General features: G+C 47.4%; 1 protein-coding gene across 1 annotated transcript; it reads right to left on the bottom strand.

Annotated features, from left to right (window-relative positions):
• Positions 1–680: 680 nt before the first annotated feature.
• Positions 681–9,583, bottom strand: LOC104619866 (collagen alpha-1(XIV) chain-like; the record flags this gene model as incomplete). The annotated part of the gene is made up of 9 exons (XM_010285900.1): positions 681–715; positions 848–1,003; positions 1,563–1,679; positions 3,130–3,259; positions 4,390–4,550; positions 5,490–5,663; positions 6,761–6,854; positions 8,456–8,615; positions 9,403–9,583. Coding segments are annotated over 9 exons (1,184 nt in total), but the record flags the coding sequence as incomplete, so codon positions are not given.
• Positions 9,584–15,008: the final 5,425 nt, after the last annotated feature.

The raw sequence follows: 15,008 nt of genomic DNA, 5'->3' as shown, positions 1-15,008 counted from the left end.
ACACCAACGGTACGACTCTCTGTTGCAAGCTGCTGATTTATCCCCATGTGCAGAAAACGCCACCATTCACAAACTCAGAAAACCTGTTTTCCTCCAGTTTCTTGTTGCATGTCTGGATACAGAAGGTGTCAGTGCCCCCGATGTCTTGGGGACCTCACAGCTCCTGTCCCTCCATGTCCCTGCTCACTGATGCATGCATCCCATTCCTGAGTCTCTACCTGCTGATGTCCAGGTGAGTCTGTACCCCGTTGCTCCCCGGACGGGGCTCCACCTTGCCTGGAGTGTGTCAGTGGTCTCGTTCTGCAGCAAGATGCTTTTCACAGGTAGGAGCTTCACTGGAAGGAGGACAGGGGACAAACCTCTCAGGCCACCTACTTGCCAGTGGAGGACTTTGCTGGCTGCCCTCCCTGCATCACTGTTCCTGTCTGCCAGCAGGAGAGGGATTTATAAGGGTTCCTGCCCTCCTGAAAGGCTGAAGGCATCTCATAAAAGCAGTGGTGAAAAAAACCCGTATCTGTGACCATCACTTTACAGGACCAATGCCTCTAATGCACCAATCTCACTTGCTTTATGCAGTGTAGGTGCAAAATAGGAGGGCAAGTGAGGCTCGCTCAGATCTCCCACCCTTCCTCCCAGTGTGATGGTGTTCAAGGGTGTCCATGTCCATGCATGTGATGGAAGAAGAGCAGAGCTCCAGGTCAGAGTTAGGAAGGACCTGTTGAACGCTGCCCGTTTGATATACATGTAGCTGCAGCACCCACCAACTGTGAGGTGCTTATCAACAGCAAAGAGTGTGAACACAGTGCCCAGGGCAAGAAGGGACCAGCCACAGAGTCAAACCTCTTACATGTTCTTCCTACAGCAGCCACAGGCTGGCTCGGCCCCTGGGGGTACACCGCATAGATGCTGATGGTGTATTCTCTATCCTCCTGCAAGTTATCCAGCACGTGGGAAGAAACATCGCCCCGCAGAACCTGCGTGTAGGTCATTCCTGGTCTGTTGGCTGCAAAATCAAGGAGAAGAGTGATGAAGCCTTCCCAGTGCCTGAGTTTTACATCCCATGGTGATGTCTTCACAGTGAAGAGCATGCATAGGAGCTGGTTCAAGTGCAAGGCTGAAGTCCTCCAACCCATGAAATGTTGCTGAGGGTTACATCTGTAGCTAAGGCTTGACATATCCATGCTGTCCCCAGCCCTCCAGATCACACAGATGTGAGTGTGAGCCATACCAAAGGCTTGAACCCATCCCACATCTGCACCAAAACAGGCACCTGAGTATGAAAAAACATCCATGGTAGGTCTGAATGTGACCATGCAAATGGGTCCAAGGGATGCACAGCATCATCCTCATCTTGTTCTTTGGAAGAAAGCCTTCCAAGGGACTCTCCTCCTCTGTCCTAGAGAAACAAACTTTCTGGAAGAGGTTAACCTGGTGTTCTTCCAGAGTAATGCCAAGAGCTCTGTGGTGCATTGTTCCTTGGACAAAATGGCACCTTTCCTGTCCTCAGGTCACTGCTCTTTTTAAAGCAAACTCCAAGACAAATTAATAAATTCTGAACTTACTTCTGGGGATGTAGATCTTGTAGCCCTCCAGCTTGCCCAGTGGAGGTGTCCAAGCCACCTTCAAGCTAAAAAGTCCTTCCTCTATCACACGGAAATTAGTGACTGGAGGCACGGGTGCTTTGGGGTACAAACATATTGCAAAAAATGATGTGACAGTGCTGTAATAAAGAGCCATGGCAAAGATCCTTGGAAAACCTTTCATCTTCAAGGACAAAGAGACACAAAGGTGAGCAGCCAGCACTAATTCTCCCTATTCTCTCAGCTGAATCCTCAAAAGCAACCACTCCCCCTCTACCAAACCCTTGTCTGCTTGAAAAGTGAGCTGAAAATGCCCAAGGCAGAGTACTTGTGGGCTTCCTCTTTGAATGGTGTTGGGAACTGTGAAATATCTACCCACAAGGCATTTCCTCCTGAGCAGAGAAAAGTCTGCAGTGGTTTCATGCAGACTGAGCAAGGACACATGAATCAAATGCTGCTTGCGCCTATGGATGCAACTCTTACAAAGAGGAACCCATTTTGATCCAGCCAGCCATGGCAGACAGATTTATAGCTTCTGCCTCTGGCTTCATGTTGGGGATAATAAGAAGAGATCAAATGACTTTATTTCCACCTATAAAGACATTCCATCTTATTCCTGGCAAATACATGTGAGTCAACCTTATTGAGGTGCTTTATTTATTTATCCTGTTGGAGATCTTCCCTCAAGAACACAAACAATTTAAGTAATTGCAGGGGGTGGGGGAAGAAACAAAAGAGAAGAAAGGAATAATTCTATTCAAAATCCCTTGGGCAAAGCAGACTGGCACTTCATGAAAAAAAGGGGAGGAAGCAGAATTAGTGCATCCCTTAAATTCTTGAAACCCCTTACAGTAGTGCAGAGACTTCTGGGACAAAACCTGTTCCAATCCATCACATTTGACCTAGTGCCTTACACTCCAGGGTTTGGCCAAGAGTGACTTTGCTCCTTTGTTTCAAGAACCTTGTCATTACAGCCAGCCATGTGACAGCAAGGGGATTTGGCATGGCAGATTGCAATCCTGAGGAAGCCTAGATCATTTAATGGGATCAGAGATCACTACTTGGGGCATTTCCTAAAGACCATGATCATACCACCTTGGTGTTCACCTTGAATGAAATGAAGCCCTAAGTGCATGCATAGTCCCAACCGCTGGACCACCCACTTCAAGGTGTTTAGAATATACATCTCTCCATAAAACTCATGTCTGTATTTCCCAACCCATGGTCTCCCAAAGCTTTCTCACCCCAGATACATGGGTGTTACATTAACTGAATCCCAACCTGGATTCATTAAATGCTGCTGGTTATTAAATCATATGATGTGAGCTATCCAGCAGGCTGCACCCTCCACTTTTGAATGGGTTAACCACATGGGTTGCTCTGCACCCACTCACAACCCTGCACCCCACACCATGGACATTTGCACAGAATCCTACCCATTCCTACCCATCCATCCCTCACTCCTCACACATATGGTTTTGGAGTGGGTTTTTTCCTGTGCCCACACAGACAAGGAACACACAGGGATGACTGTAGAAGAGACACTCACTTGTTTTCCCCTTGACAGCTGTTGACTCCCCAAGGGCATCTGCATACACGGCCCTCACTGTGAAGACATACTTGGTGTTGGATTTCAGATCAGTCACCAGCACAGTACTTTTGTCACCATCCACCACAATCTGTCACACAGGGAGCAAAGGACATCATTACACCTCCATGACAGTAGAAGACCCCTATATTTGCAACGGGTTAGTAGCATGAGGCTTCACATCTGGTACAAAATGACTTCCATGAGCAGGAGCCTCTTAAAATGCACTAACTCAGAACATTGCGATCCTCAGATGATATCCAGGTTCATGATGGACATAGCATACCAAGGGTGGGTTTCACGGGGTAGTCCAGAAAAAACTCCATGAAGACAACAGAGTGCATAAGGGTGGTCCCCAGCCCCCTTGAAGTAAATGGAGGAAAAGCAACCATCTTTCACAAAGAAAGTTTCTTTTAAGCTCATAGAGGGAGATTTCAATATAACATGAGGGCAAGAGAGGTGGAGACACAACTTCTGTGTTTTCACTCTGTTCTTATGAGATTCTGAAGCAGCCAAGGATGATCATTCTTGTTAAATACAATCTTAATAATTAATACAATTAATAATCTTAACTTTAATAATTTATGCTTTCATAGCTTTGTTCTATTATTAGAAATCAAAGCTTTTACGCATACATCTTCTATCCTTCAATCTTGCTCTCAAACTTTCTGCAGTGACCAAGCTGAACCAAAGTGAGCTGGCACACATGGCAGCATCCTTCACACAAGGACACGTCACATCCAAAACTAAACACGTGGAGATCTTACCAAGCTGAACAATCTTGGCAGTAAGAGGAACAGGAGATGCTGCTAGGGAAGCTGGATGGGCTTATGTGAGAGGTGGTATCACAGAGGTAAGGAGAGAAAGAGTGCTTCCCATGGACCTGTTCTTATCACCCCAATGGAGTTTGTGCCAATTCATGTTGCATCCTTCCTCCACCCTACCTTCCCCTCCGTCACTGCCAGAAACTCCATCTCATCACAACAGCGATGCCAAAATTAGCAGGAGCAATCAACACACCTGAAAATACGATTGTCTATCTATGGACCTTCACTTCAAGCTTCAGGAATTTATGCCAATGCACTGGGCTGTGACCGGGATGGCTGAGGGACATGCTGCCATCTCCTAATCAGGCTGTGCCATCAGCAGCCTCAGCAGAGGACTAACCCCTCACACCGGGACCTGCAACTGGTGCTCTGCAAAATGGGAATGCAACTCTACCTGCCGCTGGTCCTCCGAAACTGGCTGCCCCGAAGGCAGCAAGGGATGCAGATGGACATGGTACCCCGTCACCCTCCCTGTAGCTGGCACCCACGTGAGTCGCAGTGAGCTGTGGCTGTGCTCAGTGACATGTAAACCCTGGGGGCCGATGATCTTCTCAGCTGCAAAAAGAGAAAGGAAAGGCCTTTGGTTTGGAGCATGATGGTACCGGTGCTGTACATGTGCAAGCTGTTCACTGATGGAGTCAACATATTCAGTGCAGAGAAAGCCTTGGGTATAGATGGCACTCACTTAGGTTGAGAGTGTAAGGGCAGCTGGGATCTGTTTCCAGGCCCAAGAATGGAAAACAAAACTGGTTCTGGCTGTATTTGCCCTGTGAACACCTGCTTTATGCATAGGGCATCAGCTCCTTCCCGCCTTTCTCTTTACTGCCACCAGAAAAGAGTCTGCCAGAAAGCTTGAACTCTCCATGAAATGTCACAGGAAGCCCTGAAGTGCTACAGAACCACAGAGAAATCAAAAAGAGACCCTTTAAGGATTTGGATGAAGTTCTCCCAAGCTCTGCCCCCAAGCTTTTAACTAATTTCCTGACTTTGTGTGCCAAGATGGGGGCAGGAATTCATTGCCATCACCTCTGGATTCACTACAACATCAATACCTCTTTGGGGAGAGATCTAGATCTCTTTGGAGATCTCTTTGGCTGCTCTTTGGATCTTCTGCAAGGAATGAAGTTCCTCTTGAGACCCTAAGCTGTGCTGCTGGAGGCCCATGACGAAAGTCCCCAAGGGGCAGAAATGCCGCCCCAGCCCATTGCTGCTCCTTTTATTTGAACGGGCAGCAAGATTTCCAGGATCCAGCATCACTAGACAAACCACGGAGATGCAGACACAAGCAAAACACACAGGACCACTGACCCCCAAGCAATAGATGCTCCATGAGCTGGCTGCTCCTCTAGGGTCATCCAACCCCTAAAGCTCCCTTGTGATGAACAGAGGGGATGCGAGAGGTCCATCTTCGTGGTGTGGCTGCCATGTCCAGGGACTGGGAAGGGGCTGGTTCGAGCAGGTGGAAAGCAGGATAAAGGGAGAGCCCGTACACACCTTGCACAGTCTGCTTGATGGGCCGTGGTGGCTCTGAGGCAGTGAAACAGAGCCTTCGAGAGAGCTTACGGGCCACGTTGTGGAGCAGGTGGAAATCATCAACATAAAGTACATGCTCTGCGGTGGGCTCTGAAGCTATTTTTTTCAGTTCCTTCTTGTCAGCATCCTTAATTCCTAGAAGAAGAAAAGAAGAGGAAAGGAGGACATCAAACACCATCCCTGGGGCAGGCCAGGCATCATTGGCAAGGCCTGTCAGGAGCAAGTGGGAGCAACCTGCTGGCCTTTGGGTTTTACAGCAGCTTTGTAGTCACGCTGCCCACGGCAAAGGATGAAACAAGGAATGGACTATCAAGCTGGACGGGCAGTGGTGGAGCAGATGAAGCCTCTTTCATCAAGGAAAAGAGGTCAAGGTTTTCTCCAGAGGCATGTTAGAGATTGCCCCAGGGTATTCGGCTGCTCATGGGCCTAGAGGTGGAAAGCTCTCTTGGGGTGGAGAGAGAAAAGGAGCAGGGCAAGATCTGGCCTCATCCTTCCCATTGGATACAGAGACATTTGTACCCTTCTGATGGATGAGCAGACAATGGGACTTCGGGAGGCTGTGTGAAAATTGCAGGCTTTCCCTGTGGTTGAATTAAAAAAAAAAAGGGGGGCGAACCCCAACAAACCAACCCTCCCTAATTTTCACCTCTCATTTGTCCAAATGGACTGTTACTCTCTATAATGAAACACCACCACCCTCTTCTTCTCCCCTGAGATGTTTGGTGAAGGGAAGGATTTGACTTGTAATTTGACTTAACTCTTGGGGGAGGGTGGGGCACTGAAACTTTTCCTTGCCCATGGAATTATTCTGATGGACATTTTAAACCTAGTGTTTCTGTGATTCTGTGTGATTCTGTAATGTAGCTGAGGTTGGTCTCTCAACCCCATTAAGAGAAACCTTCAAAAGTAAAAACATTTCATTTTTGAAAATGTCACATCAAAACATTTTGAGTTTTATGGAACTATTTATTGAACTCCTCCTGAATTCGCAAGTAGTTTTGACAGATGCAGACCCTCAGGTTTCCACTGAATAAATCAGCTATCCACAACAACAAAAAATACCCAAGCACAGCACAGATGTGATTTTCCTGTACTTGCAGTAGGTGCTATTGACTGAACCTGGGGATGGGTGCAATTTTTAGAGGTTTGTGCATCAGGAATCTTCCCCAGGGTGTAGACCATGTGTTGGTGCGCACACCGTATTTGGTGTAACTTAGTGTGTCCGTACGTACCTACAGCAAACACTGTCACCCCCCCATCCCGCAGGGCCCGTGCTTCATTTTCAACTGCGTCGCTGGATTTCCCATCTGTGATCAAAACAACTACCTACAAGAATTGGCATAAGAGACAGAGAATGAAATAGCACAACATGAGGAGAATCCAGAGACAGTTGCAGGATTTTGACACTGACAAGCCAGACCTTGGATGAAGTCCATCTCTCTAAAGGGATGGGCAGTTGAAAATAAATCCTTTGATAACCTACACCTCTGGGGTTAGTCACATGAAATCAGCTTCCATGAGCATGTGAAGGAAGCAGAGCATGAATGCTGCTGCTCATGTCAGCATCTTCTCTGCATGTCTTCTCCTGCCCAACTGTGTCTCACCTCTGCTTGGGGCAGTAACTCTGGGTCCAGAAGGCGATTAATGCCAGCACAGAGAGAGGATTCACCCCTACAAGTCCACAAGAGCATCTCTTATAGAAGGACTCAGACACCTTAGACAACACACTTGGCCACCAGCACCTGGATGGTGCTATCACGTGGTAAGAAAGTCTCTCAGCCACAGCCTGGGTTTAAATGACAGCCAACTCAGCAACCCCAGACATCTCAAGCTTTTTGGTGAGTCCCATGTCAGATCACGTAGCAGGAGGTATGGCTGGCACATGGGATACTATAATGAAGACACACCTTGCTGCAACACCTAAGCAGGTAGTTGAGGCGGGTAACACATCCCACCTGTAGCATTGTGTTCTCCCTCCTGCCTTGTGACCCAAAACAGGTCTCATTGACCACACTGATCACACCACTCCAATCACAGGGATCACACAGACCACATTTGGCATGCAGGATCTCAGAGCAAAGGAGAAGGTGCTGCACCAAGCTGCAAATGTGGGAGGCCCATGAGAGGCGAAAGCTGGCTGTGATAGTTTCAGACACAATTCGTGGGGTTTATCCACTCCCCATGCGGCTGCCTCCTTCTTGATTTCAAGACCATCTACCACCAGAGCAGAGCAGAGCAGAGTGAACTGTTTCATACAGCCTGCAGAGCACAACAGAATGCAACACCTTCTCTTTAGCATCCTCAGCATCCTCAGAGCCCCTTAGATATTATGAACAAAATAATTTCTTAAAAAATGATCTGAAGAAACCAATGACCCAGAACAGATGTCTGAAAGGTAAAGACACTGCAACGTGTCTGCTTTTGGAGTAAGATGCTGACTGTACTGCCACTCTCTGTAACCAGAGTGGATGGCAGACTATTAGCAGCAGCTGCCTGCACCAATACCACAACTCGTCTCCGTGTCTTAATCATGCCGTGAGCCTGCTCAGTTAGCTTATGCAGTAGCTGTAGACATAGCACTTCAGGACATGGTTTAGTGAGCATGGTGGTGGTGGGTTGACGGTTGGACTTGGTGATCTTAGAGGTCTTTTCCAACCTTAATCATTCTATGATTCTAAGTGCCCTGAATGGGTACTCATTTTGGAGGCATTTAAGATTAGAGCGCTGGGTCTCTCTGCAATCCATGCAGAAATATAAGCATTTTAAAAAAGTGAGTCAGTCCTTTGAAAATCTGGAGGTGCCTGTCCCAAAAATCAGATGGGGTAAATAAAACCCAACCATCTCATTTATGCCTTCAGTTAAAGAAGTTAGAGGTCTGATACCTACCAAGGATGACACCAGGGAAGTCATCACAGAAGGTTGCTTACCTTTGCCGCATCCTCTCGCAGCATGTCCAGGCGAGACATGGTGTGAGCCGCAAAAGCCAGAGCTGACCCTGTTTTTAAGCTGCCACCTTTGAGGGAGAGATCCTGGATTGCCACCAGCATTTCTTCAATGGTCACGTAATCTGTGAGCTCAATACTCATCCTAGGAATGAGAAATGGGGCAATACGAGTGAATAAGGAGCAAGAAAACACTATTGTTACAGCAAGGATGCATTGCTAATAGTAACGACCAGCAATAATATTGACACTTAGCTGGTCACACTAGGCTCATATCTGTAGTCACAGAATCACAGAATCATTAAGGTTGGAAAAGACCTTCAAGATCATCAAGTCCAAACATCAACCCAATACCACCATGCCCACTAAACCATGTCCTGAAGTGCCACGTCTACATGTTTTTTGAATCCTTCCAGTGATGGTGCCTCCACCACCTCCCTGGGCAGCCTGTGCCAATGTTTGACCATTCAGTAAAAAAATTTTTCCTAACATCTAGTCTAAACCTCCCCTGGTGCAACTTGAAGCAATTTCCTCTCGTTCTATTGCTAGTTACTTGGGAGAAGAGACCAACACCCACCTCACCACAACCCCCTTTCAGGTAGTTGTAGAGAGCAATAAAAGAAGAGAGTCCTCTTCACAGTGGTCAAGGGAGTCCAGGGTATGAGCCCCAGTGCCTTGTTACCATAAAATGCTATCTAGAATTAGATGGTGGGGAATTTCTTGTGCCGGCATTAAATATCAGCCTCCCTCCCCTGAAAGAGTCCCCCACGGTCAAGCACCTCTAGACTCTGGTGATACTGCTAGGGGTTGAACTCTTGCTGTGCTCTTAGCAGAGCAGCAAGAGCTCTTTAACCATGGGGACATAGTTGCTCGTCTAGAGCTATAGTGCTATAGAAACCTGGGTGCTGGTGGTAGAGGATGGACTGACCCACCTTGGTTTCTCCCCATAGAGTGCCACTGCCAGCCGGATGCCTCCTTTGCCCATCACCACGTTCTCAAAGGAACGGGCCATGCTGATGATGAAGTCCTTGACCAGCCAGTATCTCTCCCTCTCTGTGCCCTCTGACTGCCCCACAAGGAACAAAATGTCAGCCACCTCCGCCGTCCTGCATGCTGAGGGAGAAGAGGGGCAAGAAGGCTCATCTCACACCATGCAATAAGCCAGCCAGGACATAAACCCCACTGAGTCATGAGAACCCCCAAGATACTGCAGCTAAGGAAAACAGACCATGCTTAGGCCCAGTGAAGTGGGTAACCATGGGCTTCCCAGAGCAACAGGCTGCTTTGTTCTCTTTAATTTCCTCATAATTACCCATTTTGTTGTTCTCACCCAGGGGAATTTTCTCATTTGAACCACAAACATCGAGGCCCAGATCCATCAAGGCATGCAGGTCTGTAGGACATGCTGGAAGCAAGTGGATGCCTGGGGCTTCCATATGCCCACAGGCAGACATCAACATCTGATACATGCACAACTGAATTTTGGGAATGTGGCAGCTCTGCCACTCCACCAACCATCCTGGGCTTCTTGCATCAAGGTCTCCAGAGCCAGCGTAAGACACCCATGCAGACATGGGGCCACCTGGCCATCCATGCTTTGCCAGCCCTAAAACAACCCAGTCTTCCAGTCCTGCACAGAGCGAGCTCAGGATGCTCCGTGCATTCAGCTCTGCAATGCTCCCCTCTTGCCAAGCTGCCAGAGGCTCTGAGCATGAAAAGTATCTTGTGCAAAGAATGAACAATTTGAGCGATTTTTCTGTACAAAGCCGGAGCTATCTGATGCCAGCTGGCAGGGAAGGGACAGGTGTACAGGGGAATTTGTTTAATGAACATCAAGGCATATTTCCCTTTACAGTGTTCAGTCTCAATTGAATTTCATTTTCTTTAGGCATCCGATAAATACATTTCATGGACAGAAATCTGATGACTTTTAGGGACGCTTAAATTAGTGAGGGCTCTACAAGGGAAGTTCAAAATTTACATTTTCTTTGGTGTTTCTCTCCCTTGCAGATAGATGCTGAGTTATTACTGTAGGGCTGCTAAAACGGAGGCTGCGCTGGCTGCTGGAGGAGGGCTTTTTGTACTGCAGACTTGCTCACCAGGACTGAGCTCAACTTCTTTGATTTCCCCCCCCCCTCATTTTGTGTCACTGCTGCTTTGGACTTCACCCAGCTACTGCCTTGACTTTCAGCTGCAGGTCTGGAAATCAAGTCATACCCAACCAGCCTGCAGCAATTGTTCCAGTTTGCTGGGGAGACGCGCTAGGCAGGTTTCTCATGCTTCTGCTGCAATGGAAACCCTGTTTTAGCTTGATCTCTTCAATTTAGACTTTTCTATAAGCAGGCTCTCCAAAGGGCTTGGGAAGATGCAGGTTTTGTGCTCTCCTTCATTGTTGTGTCCCTAGTCCATCCTCTTTGGCCACACAGCAGGATGGAGGATCACTTGCCAGCTGCGGATAGATGGCAGTCCAAGGGTCTTTGTTAGCAAAGGCTTTTTGGTTTCTTCATCTTTCTTTGTGCCTCCTGACATTGAGCTCTTCATGACTTAACAGTTATGTTTACTGCAGAAATATAATGACTGGCTCTTTTTCATTTAACTTGTACCCAGCTGGGAATATAAAACATTTTCCCTTGACAAAAATGGGAGACAATTATTTCAATTTTCCTTCCTAGAGCTCTCTGTTGAGTCCTCCCTTCCCCTCTCAATGCTCTGTAAGTGTTTTTCAGCTGAGATGTCAGGGGTGCCTTGGAGGCAGCTCAGCTGCTAATAGCAGATCACCACTCTTTTCCCAGCTGCCACTTCTATTTTGGATCTACCCCTTTCCCCTCGCTTGGACCTTGATGTCCCTGTTCCCCTAGAAGGACTCAGAGGGAAGGCAATGCCAGTCCTTGGCTCTGACCTCAGCACTGGTGGAAACTGTTCAACAGCTTATCAGGGTAACCACAACCTGTATTACCACAAGAAAAATCCCAACGAAGGTTCAACAAGATGGAGAAGACCATCCACCAGCCCTCCCAAAATCACCCACCTCTTGGAGCTACTCAAGGCAGTGCAGACAGCTTTTCCTGGGAGATCTGGATTTTTGGCCCTGATCCAGAAAACATACTCAAAATGCCATTGGTATCAGAGGGTCCTTTGCTACCTACCTCTCCACATCCCAAATCCCCAGAAAGCCTCCTCCATCCATGCCTGGCCCCTCAGAGCCTCACTCACCCTGCACAATGCTCCTGCCCTCGTTTGCATCCAGGGATAATGACAAAGACAACAAGCAAGAGGTCCAAGGGATTAAAAAAGGCAGCCTTTCTCTATAAAGTGGCAACAAGAGCCCATTCTGTGAGATGCTGGGCCAAGAGCACCTTTCAGGCTCAGCTTGGCAATAAAACCCAAGCGTGTTTGTGCTGCTTGGATCAGGTACCTGAGGCTGTCATTGGAAACATGTGATGTTAAGAATATTTGGATTGGTACCTTCTGGAGAAAATACCAACACAGACAGCTATATTAATCACAGGGGGATATGATTTTATTTGAAATTTTCCATGCACCTCCAAAATTACCACGTTTCATCAATCACAGGTTTGCCAGAGACATCTGTAAACGTTGATTTATTGCACTGTTCCCAGCTTTGAATTAAATAGCATTATAGTCAAGTATATTGGCTTAATTGACAGGCAGGAACTTAATCAAGTTAATTTTGTAGCTGATGTCAAAGCTTCCATTAACTCCTTGTTGAATTTATTGGATTTAGACCAGGTGAATTTATACCTTCAAAGCCTGGGGGCTTGTTGCTGCAGATCAATTTGATGAGGGAGGACTTATTGGCTCATACCCAACCCCATGACAGTCCTGGGAGTTCTGGATTAGCTTCACAGGATGCTCACAAGGAGCGTCCCCCTCCTGCAGGACCCTGAGCCTACAGAGGCATGCCATGGATCATGCTGTAGCTCCATGAGGCTCTTCTCTGGGGTACTTTTGTCTCCTACCTTTTGGCTCTGGCTCCTTCTCCCCAAAAGTCCTTTGTAGACTTGCACAGGCAACAGGGAGCCAAGGAGGAGTTGAGTTGTCCTGTTTCGACTCTCTAAATAGTAGCAGAAGGCCTCAAGAATTTCTTGAGGACTTTTCTCTCATATCTCTGTGTGGTGGCCTGTACCAGCTTTTGGTGATCAGAAGAGGAATCAGGTTGGGACAGGTTTTCCCTTTCTCCCCACCTTCCTCTGGAGCAGCTGAGGTGGGACAGTATCAGAGGCAGGACAGCAAGATTTTCTGATTTCCCCATAAACCCAAGTGCAGCAAGTCAGGTCCTGCCTGCCTTTTGTGGCCACCTGAGATGCTCTGTTAGCCAGACAATCCTGACCTAAAAGGACTCTATGCAGAAGTTAAAGGCATTGGCACTACAGCTCCACCCTGACAGCATCTGCGTATGCATCCATGACGTTAGCCAAAACAGCTGCTTGAAAAAGGTCATTTTTCTCCCTGATGTGTCTCAGCATCACCCCCAGCTGCTGCATTCATGGTAGCCCACTTGTCACATACCTTCATGAACAGCCAAGGCTCTGTACTGCACCACAGCCACAGCCAGGGCAAGGATCTGGGAATACAACATTTTCCTTTTCCTTGGGAAGAAGCTCCTTCTTGATTCCTGGAGTCAGCACGCAGCCTGGAGAGTCATTCATCTGCAGCAGAAAGAGGTTTTGATGCATGCCATCCAAGTACAATGCTCCCACCTGCCTACAGTGGCAAGGGAAGCTTTTCTCCAGCTATGAAGGCTCATCTTGGCTTAGGCAATCAGCATTAAAGTCCATAAATCCACTAATTCCTCCATCTCTTTGCTGATGCTGGCTACAGGGAAGACCTCAGCTTTGCTCCTCCAGCATCCTTCCCTAACAGCACCCTTCTTCAGGCAACAACCACCTTAGGCAATTAGTGATGTGATGAAAGAGGGAAGCATCTGCTGCGTCAACCACACAGGGAGGAAAGATCAGCCTATGAGCCTTGCTAGGAGATGACTGTAGACAGCAACCACCCATATTCAAGTCTTTATTAGCCTGTTTTGTGACTAACCTTCAGGTTCCTAAATCCAGGATTAACTGCCTCATGCTTGCTGCCCTTGGACATCCAGCCCACCATCATGGAGCTGCTGAAGGGGGCTGAAAGCTCTGGCTACTGCCTATGGACAGTTTAGTGACTCCCCAAACAAATGCTGACTGCCCGTTAAGGCTACAGAAGTCTCCCTCTACAAAACAGGGACTTCTCTCTACGATGCAACAACTGCAGCAGAAGTGGCATTGGCAGCAGGTGGTTTATTATTTTTTAATGGGCAATAAAAAGTTCTTCTGTTCTGAGCCTCATCTGCTTGTCTTGGGCTGAGCAGATTTCACATAGAGACATGGACTGCTTTCAGGGTGGAAATTACAGATGTGGGGAAAAGATGAGCTTGATGACTTCATCCAGCCTAGCTCTTTGCCAGAGTTGGATTGTTTCTTTCAGTTAACAACAGGCAACCTCAAAATCACATTGTATTATAGACTGGGTCCCTTTTGGAAAACAAGGCTGAGCTCCTGTGCACAGCCTGAGATAATCCCACCTAAATGAATCCCAAAACCATCAAGATGAAGGTCAAGCAGCTGGAGCAGCCTGGCATGCATCTAGACTGCTGGGGCACCACGGCTGTGGTCACCTTGCCCATCACATAGCCACACCCATCTCTGAGACCCTCAGGACTTAAGTTCCCCTAATGTGCCTTCTTGTTTCTTACCTTCCCCTCTCTCTTCTCCTAATTACTGGGTTTACCTGGATGTAATCAAGATCTCTGCTGTGCAGCAGTTAACCTGGGCTGTGTCCTTCCTTTGTAACTGCTGTCAAAACCTCTGTGTGGTGTGTGTGGTGCTGCCATTAGTTGCTGTGGAGATGGCTTTCAAAGCAAAAACACAGTCCTCCCCCCCCCCCCAAACAAAAAAAACCCCACAAAAAACCAAGCAAATGTAGGCTTTTTTTAACAACAGGCATAAACAAGCTTCTAGAAAATCAAGTAATGGAAGAGGTGTGCCGAGCTGAGACCTAAGAAAACTAGGTTTTACCCCCAGCTCTTTTGCAAGAGTTGTGTTACGAGCTTTGGCAAGATCACTCCATCACCCCTCAGATCCCAGCATCCTTCTTGCAATGCCAACCTGGCAGCATCCTCTTTTCCCTTCCCATTTAATCCTCAGCTCCGCAGGGCAGGGTCTGTCCTGGACCATAAGCAAACCCTGCATAGAGCAGAAAGGTAGCAAAACCTTTATCTGGGCTTCTGATCTCTGTGTTAATAGTATTAAAAACATATGTCCCTCTGGAAATGTTCCTGCAGAGATCCTTATTTCAATGTTTTTCAAAAAATGCCTCCTTCCATCCTCTCTCCTCCTCTTTCTCCCATCATTCACACCTCTACACTTACTCCTGCCCAAAATACAATCTGAATGAAGGATAATTTAGCTTGTAAATACAACACACTCTTCTGAGAATCTCCATATCTAAGATAACACCAGAAATGCAATATAATATGTAC

This window comes from Phaethon lepturus, unplaced genomic scaffold (genome assembly GCF_000687285.1).
Source record: "Phaethon lepturus isolate BGI_N335 unplaced genomic scaffold, ASM68728v1 scaffold14984, whole genome shotgun sequence".
Lineage (NCBI taxonomy): Eukaryota > Metazoa > Chordata > Aves > Phaethontiformes > Phaethontidae > Phaethon > Phaethon lepturus.
Note: the sequence above shows the minus strand (reverse complement) of the source record. Positions and strands in the feature narration are given on the sequence as shown.